A 24,628-nucleotide genomic window follows, 5' to 3' on the forward strand; every position below is an offset into this window, starting at 1 on the left:
ACTTAACACAAATGTTTTGCTAGGCTAGCATGGGACTAAAATCTTCATTGAACATTGCGGTTATAGCACATCTGTACTTACGAAAGAAGCCCAGATAAAACTGAAAGAAATGCAGTATGTAAATTCAAAAATACAAATGATTGCAAAAATAACGCGATTGGTTTTGCAACTGGAATAAATTCTATTAACCATTATGCAGGAAGCCGTGGAACAAACATGGAACATGCTGATTTCTAGGTTTTTCAGGCTTGAAAGCACTGCTGGGAATTCCATTTCAAATCTTTGTCATCGGAGAGGAAATGTTGAGAATCTTGTAACTTGCCCTCATTCAGAGTTGATTCTTTCTCCTCTTTGTAGAAAGGCAAAGATGATGCTTGACGATATTGTGTCTCGAGGGCGTGGTGGGCCACCCGGTCAGTTCCACGATAATGCCAACGGGCAGAATGGTACAGTCCAGGAAATCATGATCCCAGCCGGGAAAGCGGGCCTGGTGATCGGCAAAGGAGGAGAGACCATTAAACAGTTACAGGTGAGCGTGAAGTATTACGATCATCCATATCACCATCAAAATCATTTTCTCCTCTGCTTCCCCTTCTACTATTGGCTTGGTTTAAGTTACATATAAGGAGGAAGAACGTACCGGAATTTTTGACTGTTATGCAACCCTTTTCATTTCTTGTTTATGTAGGAGCGGGCTGGAGTGAAAATGATTCTAATTCAGGACGGTTCACAAAACACAAATGTAGACAAGCCTCTTCGAATAATTGGGGACCCATACAAAGTGCAGGTAAGGCCGACTCTTCGTTTTGCTTATTGATTTCATCATTTTGCATTTGGGTGGGCTCGAGAGCAATTTAATTTTCCCTTTTACTGTGATGGATTTTCAGTAGCTCCCTATATCACTATCCTTTTTTTATTAAAAGGCCTCAATTCAACCCTGCCAGTTAGAGTTTTCGATTATATTTGATTTAGAAAAGTATGATTATTCCGTTCAGATATACTGGAAAGCTATAGCTCTCTAGCCAGAAAGTGCACTGGAGAAGGAAGGTATTTGGTTCATGAGTTATGAGTTATGAAAGTTTATTTATATGCCGCCCTTTTCCCTGGGGGGACTCAGGGCGGCTTACAACTCAAGGGGGGGGGGGACACATTTAACACGTAAGAACAATACATAATTAAAAAACACAACATTCATACCATTCGGGCGGGTTACAGTCTTAGCCCCAGGCCTGACGGGATAGCCAGATTCTGAGGGCTGTGCGCAAGGTCTGGAGGGTGGTGAGGGTACGAATCTCCTCGGGGAGATCGTTCCATAGGGTCGGAGCTACCACCGAGAAGGCTCTCCTCCACGTGGTTGCCAGTCGACACTGACCGGCAGATGGAACTCGGAGGAGGCCTAATCTATGTGATCTAATTGGTCGCGTGGAGGTGATTGGCAGTAGGCGGTCTCTCAAGTAAACTTCTTTGTTTTACTTCCTCAATATATGACAACTTGTTTTCTTTTAATTTCATTTCATTAAGATGTAGTTTATTAGCGGGAATGAGAACAGTTTACCCTCCAGTTCTGAGCCTTTCAGGAGCAAATCATCTGCCACTATTATCTGCAGCTTTACTCTACCAGTGATCTGGAATTGCTCAGCTTCCTTGATAACACTCAAGAGAAAGGCTTTCTTCGTTGGAAATTCTAACGTTTCTTAGGTGAAACGTTCTATGGCATGTTTCAAATCATTCCAAAAATTAATGCTGAGTTTTCTTTGCAGCAAGCCTGTGAAATGGTAATGGACATCTTAAGAGAGAGAGACCAGGGAGGCTTCGGTGATCGGAATGAATATGGTTCAAGGATTGGTGGAGGAATAGATGTGAGAACATTTTTGGTACTTTGCTGTGGTAGTGGAAAAAACAGCTTCAGTTGGACATTAATCCCCCTATTTCATTTATTTATTGGTTTTTTTTATATTGTGGTATTTATACTTTGTAACAGCTCTCTTAGAAACCAGTCCTTCCATTAGCTTTCCCCTTGGTCATTGATAGGTTATCGGCTGTGTTTATTACTTTCATTGGATAATGTTCTCTGTAACTTTTGTATATAAAAAGCATAATTGTAGTTCAATTCATATATATATATATATATAAACACTGTGTGTATATACACATATGCACACATGTTTAATTGAATTTTATTGTTATAAATTGCCACACATCTGAGAAGATTTAGCAACATATAGATCTAGTAAATAAAATAAGATGTTTATTCATTTGCTTAGGTCCCAGTCCCCCGGCATTCTGTTGGAGTGGTCATTGGGCGGAGTGGAGAGATGATTAAGAAAATACAGAATGATGCTGGAGTTCGAATCCAGTTCAAGCAAGGTGAGAACCCCAAATCTCTCACCTTCAGAGCCTGTATTCATATCGCAGGGTAAAAGGCTTATGCCGACATCTGCTTTTGTTCCTTTGTGTAAAATTATTTTCCCCAGCGCTCTTTTCTGAAATTGGGTGTGTGTGTGTGTGTGTGCAGCTTTCTCAGTTGTGGTCTAAGGCAAAATCTCTAAGAAACATTTTAGATAATTGAAAATCTGTAGAACATTTTATTCTTTGTTCAAACTTGGCACAATCCAGGTTTTTCAGGCAGTTGTGACGGAAACTTGGCAAGTTCCCCTATAAAAACCTGGGTCTGTCAAGTTTGTTGTAGTTCCACTGCCTTGGAATGGGCCTTCTGAATTTTGGACAGAAGTTTTTCCTCTCCTGGAATTGTATGCATCCCGTATCTACTTTTAGCAATAGCAATAGCAGTTAGACTTATATACCGCTTCATGGGGCTTTCAGCCCTCTCTAAGCGGTTTACAGAGTCAGCATATCGCCCCCAACAACAATCCGGGTCCTCATTTTACCCACCTCGGAAGGATGGAAGGCTGAGTCAACCTTGAGCCGGTGAGATTTGAACAGCCGAACTGCTGAACTGCAGTCAGCTGAAGTAGCCTGCAGTGCTGCATTTAACCACTGCGCCACCTCGGCTCTTGTGTGTGTTTGTGTGTACACTGTACATGTCCTCCCATGAAATCAGAGGGCCTTTTTGCTGCTGAGGAGGAAATCATTAATTGGATGGATGATTGTTGAATGTGAATGCTATTTGGTGTACACACACACACACACACACCACACACACACTAGTTCACAGATAAGGGTCCTAATTTTTAAACTCCAGTTGACTGTAGAACTTGTTTGGCTGTCATTTCAGATGACGGGACAGGTCCTGAAAAAATTGCCCATATCATGGGCCCTCCTGATAGATGTGAACATGCTGCCAGGATCATCAATGACCTTCTCCAGAGTCTTCGGGTATGACCTTCCTTTGGGAGTTTATCTCATCCGTCAGAGTGCTGAAATCGCCATTTAGTTGAGTTGATCTAATCTTTGAAAGAAAAAAAATTGCAAAGAATTAATTAATCAACTCATAGTTTTTTTGTAGATTGCTATATAAATTGTATGTATGTATGTATGTATGTATGTATGTATGTATGAACTACCGTGATTTTCAGAAAATAAGACCGAGTCTTATTTTCTTTTAGACTTGAAAATAAACACTTGGGCTTCAAGGCGGTCTTACTTTTTTTGAGGTGCAGCAGGCCAGACTTGGTGACCTGGACACACCATTGCCTCCATTCCGAACCCTCAGCATTCAGAATGGAAGCTTTCTGGCGAATGGGAGGAAAATGGAGAGGGGGATTTTCCTGCCTGCCATCCTTCCCTCAGTCTGTGGAGCTTGAAGAATATAGCAATAGCAGCTAGACTTATATACCACTTCATAGGGCTTTCAGCCCTCTCTAAGCGGTTTACAGAGTCAGCTTATTGCCCCCAACAACAATCTGGGTCCTCATTTCACCCACCTCGGAAGGATGGAAGGCTGGGTCAACCCTGAGCCGGTGAGATTTGAACAGCCGAACTGCAGAACTGCAGTCAGCTGAAGCAGCCTGCAGTGCTGCATTTAACCACTGCGCCACCTCGGCTCTTCAAGGAATGGATGACAGGCAGAAAAATCCCCCTTCCCATTTTCCTCCCATTCGCCAAAAAGCCTCCATTTCAAACGCTGAAGGTTCAGAATGGAGGCGATGGTGCGTCCAGTTCACCGAGTTCACCAAAAAGCCTCCCGCGAGCCTCCCAAAAAGGGGGGGGGGAGCAGCGGGCTGCGGAGCTGCTGGCTTCGGAGAAATGGCCCAATGAGCAGAAGCGCTGCGCCCAGAAAGAGCAAAAGCGGTATTTGCGTTGCCCCAAGGGTCCAGCAGGCTGCAGTTGCAGCCAGACAGTTAGCCACCCCCATGCCGCCACTTGTGCTGACCACCCACCCCCGGCTTATTTTTGGGCTAGGGGTTATATTAGGCCCACCCCCCAAAAAATTAGGGTTGGGCTTCTTACTGGAGTGGGTCATGTTTTCAGAGAAACATGGTATATAATGTTTGTATTGTTTAAAATATGTAAGTTATATACAGGTAATTCTCGACTTAAATCCTTTTGTGTAGTGGCCATCCAAAGTTATAATGGCACTGAAAAAAGTAACTTAAAACCATTTCCCACACTTAACAACCATGGTGGCATCTCCATTGTCATCTGATCAGATTTGGGCACTTGACAACCGGCTCCTATTTATGATGGTTTCAGTGTCTTTAAGGTCACATCATCTTTTGAAACCTTCTGTCAAGCAAAGTCAGTAGAAAAGCCAGATTCACTTTACAACCTCATTACTAACTTAACAATTGCAATGATTCACTTAGCAATGGTGATAAGAAAGATCATAAAATGGAGCAAAACTCAATTGACTATCTCACTTAGCAACAGGAATTTTGGGCTCTGTTTTGGTCATAAGTAGAGGACTGCCTGTATATAATTTAATATTACTGAGGGGGGGTTGGTTTTAAGTTTTGTGCAGTCAACTCAGTGAAATGGATGACTTTATAAGTTTAAAAAACAATTTTAAGGTATTGTCACTCCCGTTTGACGAAAGAGATACTAAAACATCCTAATAAACATAATCAGAACCTTAATAGTACATTTGACAACCTCTGGAATTTAATTTGAACTTGGTTATTAACATTCCCCCCCCCCCCCCAATTATATTTCAATTCTGTCATATATGACTGAGAAAGGTATAATACCTCGTCAGATTTTCAAATATAATCCCTTCAAGGATTTTCATTTTTCGGTGGTTTAGAATTTCTGCCCCGTTGCATTTTCATTTGATTCAGCATAACAAGCAGCTTTTGTTGTCGAACAAACTAACAGTGAGCAACATTTCTTAGTGGAAATGTATTGAATCAGTTTGGGGACCTTGCTGTCAGTGAGGCTTACCTGCAAAGTGGGTGGAGTTGTGTTGTTACAAATATAAATAGAATTATATTCTTTCAAACGGAAGCCCAAGTGAACCTACCGTTATCATTACTGAAATTGCATCAGAAGATGAAATTTATTATTGCCAAGATAATGCAAAGCATACTGATTTAAAACCACTGTTCAAAACAAGGTAGATGTAGATTTGGCTGTGATTTTGAGAGAAAGCATGTTGGTTTTGCTCTGCTTTTCGAAGACAAAACTTTTGGACATTCTGAGTGTTGCGATTGTTGTGTTGCCAGTTGTAATTGCTTTGTTTTTTAAAGTTTTCGGCTTAAGCAGTACAGCAGTGGGGATCAGGGCAGAGAGCAGAAACAAGGGGATGTCTTGTTCCAAGCTATGTGTGCATACCTGCTTATTTTCATCATTTGGTAGCGTTGTTATTTTAAGTGAACCCTACTTTAAATTAAAGGCTGGCATTGCCAGAGTAGTTTAGGAAAGAGCATTGGGGGGTTCCACCAAGTTTTTGATTAACACCACGCAGTCCATGGAACATGTGTCACTGTCCATCCTTGTCCTAGAATGTGCTCAGGATCCTTTTGCAGAACACACTGCAGGAGAAATATCAAGCTGCCTTCCAGGACAGTCTGAGCACTCTGGTGATCTCATTCAGGGAAATAACATCGTTACTGTAATTCTTAAATGCACCATTTGACAACATAATGAGAGAGCTCTCCCTTCTGGAAACGTCTGGTAGAATATTTTATCCTGCTTTCCCCAATATCGTTCCAGTTAATTGTATTCTTGTCTTGTAGAGTGGCCCACCAGGCCCTCCAGGTTCGGGAATGCCTCCTGGAGGCAGAGGTAGGGGCAGAGGGCAGGGCAACTGGGGGCCTCCAGGAGGAGAGATGACCTTCTCTATACCTACGCACAAATGTGGTCTGGTCATTGGCAGAGGTGAGCATCTCCTGTTTCCTTTAGTCGTCCCAAGCGGGGTTGCATCAAGCATTCTGTTGCTACCTTTTCTTCATTTTTTAGGTGGGGAAAATGTAAAGGCCATAAACCAGCAGACAGGAGCCTTTGTAGAAATATCTCGGCAGCTACCACCCAACGGAGACCCCAATTTTAAATTATTCATTATTCGTGGCTCACCTCAGCAGATTGATCATGCCAAGCAACTGATTGAGGAGAAGATTGAGGTAACTACCCACCTTCTAGTTGCACAAGAAATCTCCAGGTTTGATATGGCAGTTGTCACTAACAGATTACATGTTTCTTTCGTAGGGTCCCCTCTGCCCAGTTGGGCCAGGGCCTGGGCCTGGTGGGCCTCCTGGACCAGCACCCATGGGTCCCTTCAATCCTGGGCCGTTCAATCAAGGACCACCCAGTGCACCCCCTCAGTAAGTACCACTTCCTTCTATCTGGGGAGTCTCTTAGCTGCAGCCAAGATGCTGACCTCAGAAAAGCATCTGCTGAGCTGAACCAGGAAGCCCCTTTTGACAAAACCTTCGTGAAAAGGTCTTCCCTTGTTTGAGGGTTTTTTTCAAGGATTACGTGTAATGGAGAAAAAAAGAATTGCATCCAAAGAGTTATGTAATAATGCTGTTGAGGGAAAGAAACATGGTTTATGCTGGGCATCCTAATTTTATTGCTTTGTTATCTGTACAAACGTTTTCGAAAGGGATTTGGGCTTTTGGCTGATTGTGCCAGCAACCATTCTGGCCATGACCTATTCTAGACAGAAATAGAAAGAACCATTGATATGGAAACATAAAAACAAACTGCCATTTCATTTTTGTTATGGTCTATTGTTGGTAGCTTGCAAGTTCAAAGTTCTTAAAAAGTAACTTCCCGGCTTCCTTCTAGAAACTTACTTATCTTTAATGTTTATAGATTGCTTGATTTCTATCCCAACTTTTATTTTGTGCAATTCAAGCTGCCGTGCACGATGCTTCTACCTATTTTCCTTACAAAAGGAAGGGAAATTGGGCTGAGAGAGAGGGATTTAGCCAGAGTCTCCCCAGTCAGCTTTCATGTCTAAGGGAGGACTAGAACTCTCAGTCTCTAGCCTAGAAGCTTTATCACTACACCAAACTGTCTCTCTTGGCCACTGGCAATTTATTTTAATCCATGATAGCAAATTGGATTAATGGCAGTCCAGCCCCCTCTTCAGCAAGGGAAGCTGGCTTGAAATCCTGTGCTATATGGGGCAAGAAGGAGAGCTCTCCAGTTTCTCCAAGCAGTAGTGCTATTTCTCTAGAGCAGTGTTTCTCAACCTTGGTCACTTGAAGATGTCTGGACTTCAACTCCCAGAATTCCCCAGCCAGCAAATGCTGGCTGGGGAATTCTGGGAGTTGAAGTCCGGACATCTTCAAGTGGCCAAGGTTGAGAAACACTGCTTTAAAGTCTTGTGTATTTGGGCACTCTTGCTTCATCAGTGATAACAAGACACCCAGTTTTCTATCTGTTAGCACCAGCAACCATCCATTGACAAGAAGGACAGGTATCTAAACTTAAATGAAGGTATCACCAGAGTTCACAATTCTGGGAATTGAAGTCCAGACATCTTCAAGTGGCCAAGGTTGAGAAACACTGCTCTAGAGTAACATCTTGGGCCATTTGCTACTTAGAAATCCCTATTGTACATCCTTACCTTTGATCAATTATGCCAATTTCCCCCCCCCCCTTTCTTCTTTCAGCCCGGGAGGACCACCACCACCTCAATATCCACCTCAAGGCTGGGGAAATGCCTACCCACAATGGCAACCTCCAGCTCCTCATGATCCAAGTAAGGCCTTGTTAGAATTTGTTGCTTTCTTTTTTTAAAAAAAACAACAACCCACTGCTAGTCCTCATCAGAGTGGATTACAAATTACAGTTGTGGATTCAGAGATGGCCAGGTTTGTATTCAGACTCTCATCTGATTTCCAGGTAAAGCAGCAGCAGCAGCAGACCCCAACGCTGCCTGGGCAGCTTACTACTCGCACTACTACCAGCAGCCTCCTGGCCCAGTACCAGGAGCACCCCCGGCCCCCACTGCCCCGCCAGTGCAAGGAGAGCCCCCGCAGCCGCCCCCCACCGGACAGTCGGACTACACGAAAGCATGGGAGGAGTACTACAAAAAGCTAGGTAACTCTACAGGTGGCTTCTTCTCTTTCACTGGAAGAGGGCATTAACGGAAAATGATTGCTAGGGTTATTATAGGTGACGACCTGATTCAGAACACTCCAGCACTTTTCTCTCTACCTGTTAATCTTTTCACTTTCTTTATTGGTATTCTGGATATTGGGTGCTTTGGATTTAAGCTGAAAGAACTTATTAATTAATTTACACGTTGCCTTAAACGCCAAGGCCCTGTTTTCAAGCAAGCAAAAGTTTCGATAAAGTACGCATTAGAAAACAAAGCAAAATTATTTGGTCCTCATAACTGGGTATCTTGACCATGTTTTTTTTTTTTAATGGAGCATCATAGTTGATTTTGTTATTTATTCCATATTTGTTGGAATATCTTTCAGGATAATTCTGTCTTGCCTGATGATTTCCACAATATTTTTTTGACTTAAGCTGGGCAGAGGATGATTGCATGCGGAAAACCTCTGCTTATATGAGTTTATAAACGATGAGCATCTCTCCCACAGTTCCAAAACTAGGATAAAATATAGCTGTCTTGCATTATTTAAAAAAAAAAATACTGAACACAAAACAAAATTATTCAAAGTCTTCAGCCTTTACTGTTTGGTTCTTGCACCTATTGTCAGCACTCCTCCATTAGATAATTAGGAAAGGAAAACCATGAGACTCCATTGATAGAAATCAAGTGTACTTTTACTAATTATAAATGATCAGAAGCGTTACTAATTATAAATGATCAGAAGCGTAGCAAAGCGAAGGCTGATTATTTAGGCGCAAAAGCAAATGATATATAGAATAAACCATTCCCCCACCCCTTGGCATCCCAGTTACAGTCCAGTCATAATTCTCCCAAGTGTCAGGTGTGAGATAACTTCGAAAGGCATCACCAAGATGGAATGTCGGTGCCGTTGGCCTTGGCGGGAAACCTCCTCCGCATGCGCCATAAGACAGGCAGCAGAAACTCCAGGATCTTCCTCGAGCACAATTAGTATTCCCCTCCCAAATCCCATGCCCCCCCTCCCCATTTCAATGGCAGCCGAAGCAGCAGCAAAGCAGAGGCTGACACCTATGCTTTTTGGCTGGCTGCTGGTATAATAATGCCGTTGGTAATTGAGACCCCTCCTTTTAAAGTTCCGGATCCTGTAAGACGATTATATCTCTTGGGTGGTCAAAATGCTCCTCGGGTGTAACCAAGTCCTCTTGCTCTTTGTTGTCCTACAGGCCAGCAGCCACAGCAGCCCGGAGCTCCTCCCCAGCAGGATTACACAAAAGCCTGGGAGGAGTATTATAAGAAGCAAGGTGAGCTCAAATACCACTGGATGGCTTTGGAATGCCATTGCCCTGAATCAAGGGGGCGGGGTGTGCACACGGGCATCTGAGTAGGCGTGGATGGGATAGACTAGAGCAGTGTTTCTCAACCTTGGGGACTTTAAATCCTGTGGATTTCAACTCCCAGAATCCCCCAGCCAGCTATGCTGCCAATTACCTCCCAAAGACCCATTAGATCACACAGATTAGGCCTCCTCCGGGTTCCGTCTACTAGCCAATGTCATCTGGCTACTACCCGGGGGAGGGCCTTCTCTGTGGCGGCTCCGGCCCTTTGGAACGAGCTCCCCGCAGAGATTCAGACCCTCACCTCTCTCCAGGCCTTCCGAAAAGCCATTAAAACCTGGCTGTGTCGGCAGGCCTGGGGTCGATGAGTTCCCTTCCCCTCTCGAACCGTGTGGCTGTTGGTCGTTTTAAATTCCCTTGTACTTTTTGTTGTAGTTCTTGTGTTTCCCTTCCCCTCCTTTGGGTTTGTGCGCCGCCCTGAGTCCCCCCGGGAATAGGGTGGCATATAAATAAAATGGACCTCGAACCTCGAACTTAAAGTCGCCAAGGTTAAGAAACATTGGACTAGAGAGAGACTCTTTTCTGTTTGAAAGCAGCTCAAGTAGCGACCGGTGCAGGGCCAGCAGCGCCACCAGGACCTCAACCCGACTATAGCGCAGCATGGGCAGAATACTACAGACAACAAGCTGCCTATTACGGACAGACACCTGGTGCTGGCGGACCAGTGCCACCCCCCACACAGCAGGGACAGCAGGTGAGTGAAGGAGGGGATTGACTTAGCCACTGATTCCTGTGATGTAATCTCTGCTCTCTGGGGGTTTGTTATGCATATGCTTTTAAGTTTAGCTGTAAAGCAGTGTTTCTCAACCTTGGCAACTTGAAGATGTCCGGACTTCAACTCCCAGAATTCCCCAGCCAGCATTCGCTGGCTGGGGGATTCTGGGAGTTGAAGTCCGGACATCTTCAAGTTGCCAAGGTTGAGAAACACTGCTTTAAAGTATTATGTATTTGGGCACTCTTGCTTCATCAGTGATAACAAGACACCCAGTTTTCTGTTAGCACCAGCAACCATCCATTGACAAGAAGGATAGGTATCTAAACTTAAATGAAGGTATCACCGGAGTTCACATTGAGACAGTAGGATGTAAACATTCTTACCATCGGACTAAGTTGCCAGTGTAGATTGCACCAGGAAAAGAGTGACCGTATGCATCATTTCTAACATTTCCTTCATGGCTGAAATTACTGAGAAGGAGCCAGTTTGGTCGAATGTTTAAGGCTCCAGGCTAGAAACCACTTGATTTCCAAGCACACCTTAGGAATGAAAGCCTGCTGTGTGGACGGGTGATGAACAGGAAGTACTGTCGGACACCAGTTTCATTTTGTTCCCATGCTATTGAACTGCTTGCTAAATGGAATGCTGGTGACATTAGGGGTGAGACCAAACGATGAGCAAGAAATAGGCTAGACGGACAGAATTCCATGTATATTACGTGAAAACCGCGGTCCACGAAAGCGCGCATTTGACGTCATCACAGCACGACGAAAAAAATTAAAAATTGAAATAAAAATAAAATTAAAGCAAGCCGATTCACATAAAGGTAAGGGTTAGGGTTAGGTTAAGGGTTAGGGTTAGGTTTAGAGCGTTAGGGTTACGTTTAGCGTTAGGTTAAGGGTTAGCGTTAGGTTTAGCGTTAGGTTAAGGGTTATGTTTAGGGTTAGATTTAGGCTTGGGTTAGGGTTAGGTTTGGGGGGGTTAGGGTAAGGTTTTTGCTTTATTTTTACATTTTTCGATCACAGCGCGATGTTTTCGTCGCGCTGTGATGACGTCAAATGCGCGCTTTCGTCGACCGCGATTTTGTCCTCCGCGGTTTTGTGGTGGAACCGTATATTAAGCATATATTGCCTGTTTTATTGTCTGTTTTTATTTCTCTTTCGTATTACTGTGCCTGGAAAAACAGTCGCGTTCAAGGGTGCTCTGAGCTTTAGCAAATGAGGTTTCCCTTCCTAAAACCACGGGATGAACACCTTCTCTTATTTCCTTTCTCAATGACGGACTCCTTCGTGTTTTCTCCTTTCCACAGGCTCAGTGAGCTGAATGGGACCCTCCCCATCTCCGAGAACCTTTTGTTTTGGAGAGAGAGGCGGCGGCTGCTGCTGCTGCTTCTGCCACTGGAGGAAGTGGCAGGGTGGGAAGGGAGCCGGCCTGTGGCTCTGATCGCTGGGTTTCTTCTGGGAATCTTGGCCAATGCCGCCTTCGCATCTCTCTCGAAATAAATCCAGATCTCCAAACCTAATGTTGAGCCAGCAGCCGTAGAAGATAGCCGACTAAAAACCGCCTCCAGACCCCCATCCTGCCTGACACGCACCTCAGTTTTCAGGGTAACACTTCTTCTTTTTCTTTTCTGTTTTGTTTTACAAATAAACTCTACAAGGAAAAGTCGCTCTGCTTTTTAGTTAGAGTTGGAACATTCCTCGGACAAAGGTGTTGGTGTTTCAGACAACCCCATCCCTGCCCTCTTCCATTTTCTCCACTGCTGGGACTGATCGTGTTTTTGTCTGTTCAAGAGGAAATTGGAACAAACAATTATATGCTCAAAATTTTTACTTTTTACCGCTCGTTTTTAACTTCACAAATAAATGATAACAAAACATCCCCCCGTGTCTGCTGGGTGGTGTCTGTCTTTCTCTCTCTCTCTCTCTCTCTGTCTATAGGGTTTTTTGAAGCTGATGTTTGTTCACAATATAGCTGTTGTAAAAGCCTGGTAAAACGGTCATGAATTAAGAGCTTCCTGTGTTTTTATAGTTTGAGCAGGCATTTGTGCATTTTTGTTGAATAAAATGCTTTTTTGTTTTAAAGTCTCTGATGCAAATGTGTATGTTTCCAAAACAAAACAGGTCTCAAAAAGTTTGAATGTTGCCCGGGCAGTGGGAACAGATACTTGATGTGAGCCAGGGGGCAGGTTGTTTCTCAGCGATGTCCCATAGACTGAATTGTGCTTTAGCTTGCGATGATCTTGAAATTCCATGTATGTAAAGTTTTAAAACAGCTTCATTCCTCAGTATCATCAGCATATGGGAAGGGTACATTATAAAAGTGGGCTTTCCAGCTTCTTGCACCCAAAGGCTGGAACCCTCTACCGGATTATTCATCATTAAATCTAGTTAGATTTCCAATTTAATAAAATTTCCAATTTAATAAAATTTGTATGCCGCCCACTCCCTTGGGACTCTGGGCGGCTTACAGGCAAGGTAAAAGAAGCATTTAAAATTTAAAATAAAGATACAATTATTAAAATTACACCATCCATTCTGTCTAAGTGGGGCTGGATATCAATCAACAGCCCCAGGCCTGCCGGAACAGCCAGGTCTTGGTGGCTTTACGGAAGGCCGGGAGAGTGGTAAGAGTCCAGATCTCTACGGGTAGATCATTCCACAGGGCCGGCGCAGCTACAGAGAAGGCTCTCCCCCTGGGAGTCGCCAGCCGGCATTGTCCGGTCGATGGCACCCGGAGGAGACCCAACCTGTAAGATCTTGTTGGTCGTTGGGAGGTAAGTGGCAGGAGGCAGTCTCTCAGATAGCCAGGTCCTAAACCATGTAGGGCTTTAAAAGTAACGACTAGCACCTTGAAGCGCGTCCGGAGACCAATAGGGAGCCAGTGCAGCTCGCGGAGGATGGGTGTAACATGGGTGTATCTAGGTACACCCAATATCGCTCGCGCGGCTGCGTTCTGGACCAACTGCAGTCTCCGAACACTCTTCAGGGGCAGCCTGATAATTTGGTCTAAAATGCTTTGCAGGATCTGAGAAGGTACTTGGAATGAGGGGACTCATTCCACTAAAGAATAATTTTCTTCAGCATTTGGCCTCCTTCCCTGCTCCCCATCTCCCCATCCTGTCATGATGGGCTGGGATAAATTAAATAAAGTCTCCGTTGGTATTACAGAGGGATTTTAAAACAAACCAAGGACTGTATACAGCTAAAGAATGAGGTTTTTTTAATTTTGATTTGAAAGGGAAAGAAGTGTGAAGTGTCCTTTAATGCAAGGCATTCACATACCTCCTGACATGGGCAATACAGGTAGTCCCCCACAGTTGGGTCCAGAATTTCAGTCACTGAGAGATGCAGTCATTAAAACGAACCATCACGTGACCCGACTTGATTTTACAACTATTTTTACTGCTGCCTTTAAGCAAATCCATTCTCCCCAGTTGAGGTTGTTTGCTGGAAACCTATCAAACTGGCTTTGAAAGGCCACGAATTGCAATTGCATGACCCCCCCCAGGAGGTTGCAACAGGTAAATGTAAGCCAGTTCCTAAGTGCCTGATTTGCGATCAGGTGACTTGGGGGCGGGGGCAGTCGGAACTTTGAGGACATGTCACAAGTCACTCTTGAGACTGTCGTAGCTTTGAACCATCTTAACAGTTACTAATCAGGGACTACCTTGTAGTCATAACTTAAATGGAAATAATGGGTTAATATGCAGTTGTTTTTCAAATGTCGCTGCACCTCTGGCTGATGCTCCTTTGTGGCCTCAGATCTGTGAAAAGTATATATTACAGTTCAAAAACGTTGTGCCCAATTTTCCCAAGTTCATCTTCTCATGTTCCTGATATGCATCATCGCCAGCTGAAAATCTTTATGGCTACTTTAGTGATCGCCAGAATGTCTTGGCCTGGGATTTTGCTACCCCAGACATGACTTGGTGATAAGACACTTTGCAAATACAAAGTGTTACTTCTAGACCGGTGTTTCTCAACCTTGGCCACTTGAAGATGTCTGGACTTCAACTCCCAGAATTCCCCAGCCAGCATTCGCTGGCTGGGGAATTCTGAGAGTTTAAGTCCAGACATCTTCAAGTGACCAAGGTTGAGAAACACTGTTCTAGATATAAATTAAACAAGGGGGGGATGTACCCTTGATTAAAGAATTCCAGAAAGAGCATCCCAGATAAGGGAATGAACTAAAACTACTGTTGCAGCATACATTTCCCCCTTTATTCTGTGATTTTTTTTTTCCACTCGGAAAGTGATCTTTCACTCTTACGTTTTTGGCCAGCAGTAAATTTTGCTCACAAGAGAGAACCATTTGCAATCAGGGCTTCCTTTGGGGGATTGCAGGATGTAGTTTAACCTAGATTTCTGAATACATCGTCATAGACTACGCTTCAGATTATTAGGTGAGGTTGATGCAATTGTGAACTAAAATGGAGGGTTTTTTTAATAAAAAAAAAGAGTTCTGAGGAAGGCATGGTAATAGACCAGAGCTTAATTTTTTTATTATTATTTTTCTGTAGAACTAAATAGCTATACCACAGAGGTAGCTGCTTTTATCACATCATCAACAACACTGCAGCACTTGGCAAAGACTACTTCTGGGGGTTCCTCTCCAAGGATCTGCAAATATAAAAACAGGGATGGGGTTCTTAGATGCCTCTTCTAGAATGCTCCAGCCTCTCTAAGCTCTATTGAATAACACCCAGGTTTAGAAACAGGATTGCCTTAGCTCCTAGAGTTACAGTTACGGGGATATGTCTAAACAAGTCTAAATACAGCAAAATGTTCTTAAATAAACTACTGCTATCTATTCAGATGCTGCTGGGAAGGATTGAAATAAGCCCTTTCCCATTATGGGAGAACTGACAAATATGTTCCTCTGAATACTGAAATTTTCCCAAGATGTTATAGCCAAACTTTAAAAAAAAACAAAAACCTAAATATGTAGTCTTTTTTTCATCTTATGACAGTTAATTTACTATGCAAAATGTGATTTCAGTGAAGAAATGTGTTATGCACTTTATTTATTGTGAAGTTATTTTCTGTCAATTTTGTTGGGTGACAGAGGGGAAAAAAAACATGAAAATTGTAAGAGCTAGTTAGCCTGCAATATCAATGCATTCTTCCATATTTCATTTCATGCTAAAATAGCCTTGTAGGGTATACTTGTAATAATTTTTGTTTAAGAAATGATGAAATTAACTGATTTGGGGATATATTCATGTGGAATGCTATGCTCTCAAGACAGCAACATTATGAGACTGGATAGATTATTTTAGCTATTCTTAGGGGAAAAAATAAATACTCTTTTCATACTTTTAAGAATTCTATGTAGCTCTTTTCCTTTATTGGATCAAAAGCAACATGCTTAAAAAAACAGAACGTGATTTGAACATTTAGGATTCATGCTGCCGGTGAATAGAGGGAGCCAAAATACAAGTTAAATATTTGCAACACTACCACAAATTTACTCTATATACACAGTATTAGGAAAAGTAAATTAGGCATTGCTTCTAATACAATATCCTTAATGAAGCAAATTTAAATTTTCCCTTGGGAGGGATTTTTTGTGTGTGCACTTTATCCAAACCAAATATAAATTTGTGCACCTTAATGTGAGTATAAGAGTAACTTGTATATCGATGTGATAGCAACCATTGTCTTGGTATACGTTCTACTTTTTGTATTTTAACTGTCACATACTCCTTCTCCCCCCACCCCTTACCACTATCATTATATATCATTTATATTTATCATTGCTTCATAAGTGAAGCTTAATGGGAAAGAGTTGGAAATCTTAGTTGGAAGTTGGAATCTTAGTTGGAAAGATTGGAAATCTTTCCAATCTTAGTTGGAAAGTGTTGCTTTAGTCCAGTGGTTCCCAAACTTGGCAACTTTAAGACTTGTGGACTTCAACTCCCAGAATTCAGCTCTGATGGCTCTGATGGCTGGAGAATTCTGGGAGTTGAAGTCCACAAGTCTTAAAGTTGCCAAGTTTGGGAACCACTGCTTTAGTCCAAAACAGAATCAAACTGGACATAGTTCCCCCATCCCAAGCAGCTATGATTTCTTTGCCCAGGATGGAGGGGCGGGGGGGGAGGGCAAACGATAAGAGACCTACATTCCGGAGTATACTTTTCTGCAGGTAGTAGGTGAGGACAGGATCACACAGTGTGTAGTAAGTGTCAAGCTGCTGCCGTATCATTCTCTCATGGTCATTCACACTCTGGCCCAGCTGGCTTCTGATCATCAGCCGCTGGATCATAGTCTCTGTAGAACAGTCAAACACTATAACGATGTTGGGCAGACGTCCCACCTGCAATGGGAATGGCATTAAGTTGGTCAGTTCATCGCTTGGCCTGAAAGTCGTCTAGTTGGGAATGGAGAAGCTCAGAGGTCAATGCTTAAAAATATCAGAGCATACTTATATTTCAGGAGGAAGTTACTAAGTGTGGCAAAAGGGTATTGAAAAGCAAGCCACTTGAAGAAAAGCTAACTCAAAACTCTGCAAAAAGACTGTTGGTATTGGGGAAACCTCACATAACGGGAATATCGTGTTTAAAAATGCAGATCTGGGCAGTATGAAGAAAATGGACCACCTTTAGCTCATACATAGCTTAATAACTGAAAAATTGCGTTGAATATCCAGATGTTTGTGAACAAACCAAAATATTACTGTAAGTAAAAGTTTTCAGAAGACTTGTGTCTCACAATTTAAAAATTGAGATGGTATTCTCTTTCTAACCTAGAAATGGCAATACGGAAAGAAGATATTAGTAAGGGAGAGGAATGCGATAATTAATTGAATTGAACAGAACTACATCTCTTACTCTATAGCAGTGTTTCTCAACCTTGGCAACTTGAAGATGTCCGGATTTCAACTCCCAGAATTCTGGGAGTTGAAGTCCAGACATCTTCCAAGTTGCCAAGGTTGAGAAACACTGCTCTATAGACTTTCACACAGCAGGATCAGCATCTCTTAACATCCTTGCTTCACCCTTAGCTTAAATCTATATCTAATATAGATTTAATTTGGTCTAAACTAAAACGGAACAGTCCTATGTTTAGCCAACCGATATACCTCCCAGTATTTACTTCCATATTCTTCAATGTCTCCTGTTCCAATTCAACAACACCCTATGGCGAGTATAGGCAAGACAGTGTCAGTTTCTCAATCTACCAACTTTTGACTAACAGCTAGGAATGATGCAGACTGACGTCTGGACATTGGAAAGCAAAGGCTACAGGTTGCCTGCATCTGCTGTAAACTAAACCATCCTTACACACACACACACACACACACACACACACACACACACACGGAGTATACTTACAACTTCCTCAAACAGCCTGGCTTGATTGATTTCTCGGGGGAAGCCTTCAATAAAGAATCCTTTGAAATTTTCAGCTTTTAACATCTTGTCGGTCAGCAGTTCCAAGATGTAACCCTAGAGAGAAAAGTGCAATGAATCTCTTAAAGACCCTAATTTTGCAAGTCATCCTGCTCCGTTCTTTCCATTTCAGGATATGGGCGGCTGTTTTAACCATCTTGATATCCAAAATGTTATGGCAGCAAAGTCAAGAGAAAAAGTTCATCCCCTTTATTCAAAATGATAAAAACAGAGTTCAGCTTTCTTGGACTTTGAGAAACAGCAAAAGGGGATTAAAAAGAAAAGCTGAGAAATGGCTGTCATTGTTTCTAAAGGCTGCTATTGCCTCAAAAATGCAACGTTCATATAATTTTTTTCCCCCCAGCAGTCCTAGAAAACCAGAACCAGAAAGTGGCTGAACAGGATCACAGAAACAGATCCTTATCTTAGAGGGTGCCTACTTGCATGATACCCCATCCCCCAAAAGCCCTAGAACTGGCTTATACATCTCTGTTCTGTCCCCCTCTTCCTCGCTCGTTAACAGACGACAGGCAGACAAACTTAAAAGGAACTCACTTTATCAGTTCTCGGCTCAGACTGGCTGCGAGCCCAAAAATAAACATAAACAAAGTCTCTGACGAGAAGATACAGAATACAAAACGAAACTCTTACAAAACAATTCACTTCTCCAAGTGTCTCCTCGAATCAGGGTTACAGAAAGCCAATCACTTCTCCAAGTGTCTCTCACAAAGAAACCAGGACCGATGAATGCTGAACGAATGAATGAACGTTGACTCCTGCAACCATGGCGTGGCATCATCCATCCTTTTATCACCAGAAGACACCACTAACGAGCCCCAGCTGCATTGTTAAACTTGCATCCCGAAAAGAGTCACAGGGGACGTCTGCTGAGTCACAACACATCTCTAGTTAGCCTTTTGGAAAACTAGAAGTTTAACGGGAAAACTGAAAGTTTTAAACTTTATTTTCAGCAATATTCCCATTGTAAGCAGCCAAATCTTTCCAGGAAATTCACAATCTGGGTATGCAAAGTATTTCCAGTATTGCTCCTTAATGGCTCTATACTCAGCCATGCACTTTTGATTCTAGAAGTCCCATTTGCCTATCGTCTTTCTGAAAAGCTGTGAGAGATGGAACTATTTCTTAAAACCTGTTTTGATTTTTGGCTGAAGTCAACGAGATCTTAAATACATCATAATTGTGTCATGTTTTGTACTTCTAGTTTGGTGATTATTACAGCAAGAATGGGCAGTGCTGGGCTCACATCTCCCTTTTTGTACCATTCCTCCAGTGTTCGCACCTCTTAAATCCGGTAAAGAGGTACCCGATCACAGAGCACAATTTTTAAAAAGCCTTTAAAAGCCCGCTGGTGTTATAACCAATTTGCCACTGTGTGACATCATTGTCTCTGTCCCAGTTACGGTCTTTATTTAAGCCTGGAATGTTAAATACTTCCATTTAATAACAAAACTTCTGTGGGAGACCCACCTGCTATATCCTAATTAAGAAAAGATAGCACATGACTGCAAAGAAATTTATTATTGACAACTATTGCTGGACTGATTAAAAAAATAAAGAAAATTATAATCGGCCATCCTTTGCTAACCCAAATTCTGCCACGGAATATGCTGAATTATTTCAAAGGTTTCATCTAATTCAAAATTTGACATGTCAAACAATATGGTAAATGATTCTAAATAATCTCAGTTAACATCCAAATAAAAAGTAAATTCTCAATGGCAACAACTGAATTTAAAATAGTAGAAAAAGTAAACTCAATGGCAATAATAGAACTGAAGAAGCTTGGGTGAGAAACAAAATTGACTTCAAAGAAAAACGAAGTCCAATTGCCTTTTGGAAAAAAAAAAGCATCTTTGGGGCAACCAAATTGATTGAGAATCTCCAGATTCTCAATGGCAATAAGCATGTTGACTGACAGTGGAATGAACACATGTGGATAGCTTCACTGAACACATCAAAACACCCCTCCATCTTCAGGATGAGAATGAAAGCGATGAACTGAATATTAGCTCAGATATATTGCGTATGTAATTATAATCATGCTGTCATTTACTATTTCAGAAATCCTTTTCTTCTTCTGAAAATAGGTTCCACCACAAATGCACGAACGACAAAAGCGCGCCTGACTAAACCGCGGTGACAAAAGCGCGCCGACGAATGAGCGCTGAAGTGCGCCGACAACAGCGCACCGACAGAAGCGCGCTGTAACCCTAACCCTAAACCAAACCCTAAACCTAACCCTAAACCTTACCTTAACTTAAATCGCGCTTCTGTCGGCACGCTGTTGTCGGTGCGCTTTTGACATCACGGTTTTAGCGCCGCGGTTTTGTTGGCGCGCTTATGACGTTCGTGCATTTGTCGGGTCACGTGAAAATACGGAACTGCTTTAAAATGCAACTAACAGAGTGGACTAAACCCACGTTATACCAGTCTCACTAAAATAAATAGTCCTTAATTTAATAATAAGTAATTTGTATTCATTTCCGTAGGAAGAAAGCGCGGCCTTCATCTAGTCCAGGGTTTTAAAAATAAGATCTCTCTGGATAATAAGCCCAATTGGGATTTTGAGCGCATGCGCTAAAATAAACCCTCCCCCCCCAAATAAGCCCGCCCCAAAAATATTGCAAGACAGCAGCAGCCGTGAGGTAACCACGCTCGCCACCTCCTGCACCTCAAAAATAATAAGACCTCACCAAAAAATAAGGCCACGTGCTTATTTAGGGGGGTCAAAACAAAATAAGACCCGGTCTTATTTTCAGGGAAACACAATAAAAAATAGATTCTGCCCAGAGTAGATCTACTGTAGGGCCTTACCGAGGGCACCAGAGCTCCTTTCAGCAGGATCTCCCTAATGGCTTTGCCTTTGCTAGTATTTCTGCTGGCTTCTTCCCGCAACATCTCTCCAATAGCCACGTGGGAGAAATCGTATTTACTAGCTAGCCGGATACTCTGCACGTCTTTCCCGGAGCCGGGGCCTCCTATCATAAAGATGATGACCGAGTCTTTCAACTTTTCTGCAGCAAAAGAAGAGACAGTCACATGGAAGGATGCGTTCCTCAGGCGGTTATTATTAAACTTTACACTTTATAAAGTGGGACCCTTAATAGCTTGCAAAGGACAGAGTCTTACAGATTTTCAGTACAATTAAATGTAGATAACAGCTGCTAAGCCGAGTGAGCAATCAGATGGAATGTCCTTTTTTTTGCACATAAAGCTACCTTAAAGTGAGGCAATCTGTCAATCACTCTCACCCAGTAATTTATATTCCCACAATAGCAATTCTTCAAGGTTTGGGGTGTAGCTGCTGATACTGGGGCGTGTGTTACACCACGAATGGTCCTGAGCAAGAGCCGAGGTGGCGCAGTGGGTAGAGTGCAGCACTGCAGGCCACTTCAGCTGATGGCTAGATCAGCAGTTCGGCGGTTCAAATCTCACCGGCTCAGGGTTGACTCAGCCTTCCCTCCTTCCGAGGTGGGTAAAATGAGGACCCAGATTGTTGTTGGGGGCAATATACTGACTCTGTAAACCGCTTAGAGAGGGCTGAAAGCCCTATGAAGCGGTATATAAGTCTAACTGCTATTGCTATTGCTATGTCAGTTTTCCTTTACCTCAGTGGTTCCCAAACTTGGCAACTTTAAGACTTGTGGACTTCAACTCCCAGAATTCTCCAGCCAGCAGGCTGGAGAATTCTGGGAGTTGAAGTCCACAAGTCTTAAAGTTGCCAAGTTTGGGAACCACTGCTTTACCTGAATGCTAAGTGAAATCTTACTAACCACTGACATGTTCAGTCTACCGGTCTTCTATCAGGGCTTAAATTTCAATTCCAAATCTCAAGGGCGGAACATCTGGTCTAATTTTAGCACTCTGTTGCTTCTTCCTCTGTCCTGAATTTCGCAGTTTCCAACGCAATTCTGAAGAGTTTGAATATACGCACATTCTGGTTTCATTTCGGTTAGTTACAAGTTGACCAAAAATGCGATTTAAAAGCTCCACGGAAGGGGAGAATTGGTTGCTGTTATTTTCCAGGCTTTTTTCTTCTTTGTTCACCTGTCATTAAGCAGGTGGAACAGAACTGTTCCAAAACAGCCGTTCCGAGAATGGCTGAGAATGATCTGAGTCCTCCTCTTAACACATCTGGATTTGGATTTCTCCAATCAGAGACATTCAGATCCAGCTCTCTCTCTCTAAATCAGTGGTGGGTTTCAAAAATTGTTCGAACCTACTCTGTGGGCGTGGCCTCCTTTGTGGGAGTGGCTTGCCACCCATGTGACCGGATGGGAGTGGCTTGCCGCCCATGCGACCGGATATGAAGATGCCGACGACACTTGTCAGAACCACCTTAAATTACCCCACACACAGCACTGGCATGCATAAGAATAGGATGTAAACTTGTTTTTTAAAAGGCATCTTTGGTTTGCGTTAAAACAACCTCAACACACGCAATGTTCTGATTGCACCACAAACGCAGTAGTCATCCTTACCTTTCACAGAGGCACTGAGTTTTATAAATATGAGCATGATAGTGTAGAATAATCCTATCCAAGGACCAGTGGTGGGTTTCAAAAAAGTTTGGAACCTCTCCTGTAGGTGTGGCCTGCTTTCCGGGTCCACTGGTGGAACCTCTTCTAACCGGTTCGGTAGATTTGACAAACCGGTTCTACCGAATAGGTGCGAACTGGTAGGAACCCACCTCTGCTCTAAATATACTGAGTCACACTCCACTATGCCATTTATTTTGAATTAGAAGCGACAGACAGGCAGTTACTTCACATATAAATGTTTGCTAAAGAACCAATGTTGGAGAGGCAGCAGAATCAAGTGGCAGACAGAAGACCCAAATGGGAGACAGGCCAGCTTCACTCATGAAGTCCCTGAGATTCCCTGGAAGTTTTATCAAGCCCTACTGAATGAACTAGAACAGTGATGGCAAACGTTTTCAACACTTGAGTGCCAAAAAGGGAGAGCGTGCGCGTGTTTGTCAGGGACGCAACCCAGACTTCTGGTTTCCAGTGCACGCATGCACCCCAGGCAGCTCCTCTTCTGGTTTCCAGCACACGTGTGCACAACGATCAGATGGCTGGCACGCATGTGCACACAGAAACCGGAAGACCAGCTCTTCCACTTTCCAGCACTGTCCCTCTCACGAAGGCCAGTTGCTCATCGCACACACGTGCATACCAGAAACTCAGAACAGCAGCGGGCGAAGCCGCACACATGCCGTGCGACACGGCTCTGCGTGCCATTTTGGGCACGTGTGCCATAGGTTCGCCATCACATAACTAGAACGTGCATATTTATTCTGCTGAAGCTTACATAAATTCCTTGGGTGTTGGGGAATAGCAATAGCACTTAGACTTATATACTGCTTCATAGGGCTTTCAGCCCTCTCTAAGCGGTTTACAGAGTCAGCATATCGCCCCCACAGTCTGGGTCCTCATTTCACCCACCTCGGAAGGATGGAAGGCTGAGTCAACCCTGAGCCGGTGAGATTTGAACCGCTGAATTGCAGATAACAGTCAGCTGAAGTGGCCTGCAGTACTGCACTCTAACCACTGCGCCACCTTGGCTCTATTAATGTGCTTAAATAGTCAGGCTCTCTAGGAATTCTGGGAGTTGCAGTCCAATCTCCCTGAAGGGCTCAAATCCTGGGAAACTCCCAGGCAATATCTCAAGGGGATTCTCCCTTAGCAATAGCAATAGCAGTTAGACTTATCTACCGCTTCATAAGGCTTCCAGCCCTCTCTAAGTGGTTTACAGAGTCAGCATATCGCCCCCAACAATCCGGGTCCTCATTTCACCCACTTCAGAAGGATGGAAGGCTGAGTCAACCTTGAGCCGGTGAGATTAGAACCGCTGAACTGCAGATAGCAGTCAGCTGAAGTGGCCTGCAGTACTGCACCCTAACCACTGCGCCATCTCGGGGAAGGTTTCAAGCTAACAGCCGTCCCCATCCCGAAGTCAGGAGATTCAATCGAAGGAAGCCCGATGACTAAAAATCTTTCTGAGATACGAATCTAAATATTACGGCGTCGGCAGAAAGGAAGGAAGTGGGATACCTTTTAGTTCATGCTTCAAGGGCTTGGTGGATTTTGGAAGGCTGCCCTGGCAAATCCCCATTCTGAAGACTCATCCCAGGATCACAAGGCACAAGATTGCGAACCGATGTACAAAACTATTTTGGCCATTTCAGCTTGGCTGACATGTGACTCCCCTGGGATCTCTTTCTGATGTCACAGACATCTGATGTCATGGCTAAGCAAAGCTTTCATGGTTGATAACCTGTTGCAACTAAACCTCTCTTCTTGGCTCAACTCTCAAGAAACAAAGGATGCGAACTACGGTTGTTCAATTTTCTATTCGCAGGTCTTTTGTTATTTTGTGATTTTCGCCATTTCCTTCTCTTCTGCTGTCTCCAGGTAGTGCCACACCAACTAGGCCAGTGTTTCTCAACCTTGGCCACTTGAAGATGTCCGGACTGCGAATGCTGGCTGGGGAATTCTGGGAGTTGAAGTCTGGACATCTTCAAGTGACCAAGGTTGAGAAACACTGTACTAGCCACTTTTTTTTTTTTTTTTTGCTTTAAACAGTTAAGTGTGTGAGATATTATGTGTGTGCTTGTCTGTTTGAAGCCACAGAGCACTTCAGTTTCATTTTCG

The 24,628-nt window shown here is 43.3% G+C and overlaps 2 protein-coding genes across 4 annotated transcripts in view; one reads left to right on the plus strand and one right to left on the minus strand.

Moving 5' to 3' along the window:
• Nucleotides 1–12,645, plus strand: part of KHSRP (KH-type splicing regulatory protein) — a 28,217-nt gene extending 15,572 nt beyond the window's left edge. For all 3 annotated transcript variants that reach the window (XM_032209865.1, XM_032209866.1, XM_032209867.1), the window contains 13 exons: nucleotides 358–529; nucleotides 689–787; nucleotides 1,761–1,859; nucleotides 2,265–2,367; nucleotides 3,236–3,336; nucleotides 6,135–6,276; nucleotides 6,358–6,518; nucleotides 6,604–6,719; nucleotides 8,019–8,107; nucleotides 8,251–8,448; nucleotides 9,673–9,750; nucleotides 10,380–10,537; nucleotides 11,868–12,645. In XM_032209865.1, coding sequence (XP_032065756.1) covers nucleotides 358–529; nucleotides 689–787; nucleotides 1,761–1,859; nucleotides 2,265–2,367; nucleotides 3,236–3,336; nucleotides 6,135–6,276; nucleotides 6,358–6,518; nucleotides 6,604–6,719; nucleotides 8,019–8,107; nucleotides 8,251–8,448; nucleotides 9,673–9,750; nucleotides 10,380–10,537; nucleotides 11,868–11,876 — 1,525 coding nt within the window. In that variant the 3' untranslated portion in view covers nucleotides 11,877–12,645. The remainder of the gene's footprint in view (nucleotides 1–357; nucleotides 530–688; nucleotides 788–1,760; nucleotides 1,860–2,264; nucleotides 2,368–3,235; nucleotides 3,337–6,134; nucleotides 6,277–6,357; nucleotides 6,519–6,603; nucleotides 6,720–8,018; nucleotides 8,108–8,250; nucleotides 8,449–9,672; nucleotides 9,751–10,379; nucleotides 10,538–11,867) is intronic.
• Nucleotides 12,646–14,791: 2,146 nt separating this feature from the next.
• On the minus strand, nucleotides 14,792–24,089 carry LOC116503871 (adenylate kinase isoenzyme 1). The gene is made up of 5 exons (XM_032210560.1): nucleotides 24,029–24,089; nucleotides 20,787–20,986; nucleotides 17,895–18,008; nucleotides 16,682–16,876; nucleotides 14,792–15,180 (listed from the first exon to the last, which is right to left on the minus strand). Exons 1-5 carry the CDS (start codon nucleotides 24,087–24,089, stop codon nucleotides 15,091–15,093), a joined length of 660 nt encoding a protein of 219 aa, XP_032066451.1. The 3' UTR covers nucleotides 14,792–15,090.
• Nucleotides 24,090–24,628: the final 539 nt, after the last annotated feature.

The sequence above is a fragment of the Thamnophis elegans genome, chromosome 2 (genome assembly GCF_009769535.1).
Source record: "Thamnophis elegans isolate rThaEle1 chromosome 2, rThaEle1.pri, whole genome shotgun sequence".
Taxonomy (NCBI): domain Eukaryota; kingdom Metazoa; phylum Chordata; class Lepidosauria; order Squamata; family Colubridae; genus Thamnophis; species Thamnophis elegans.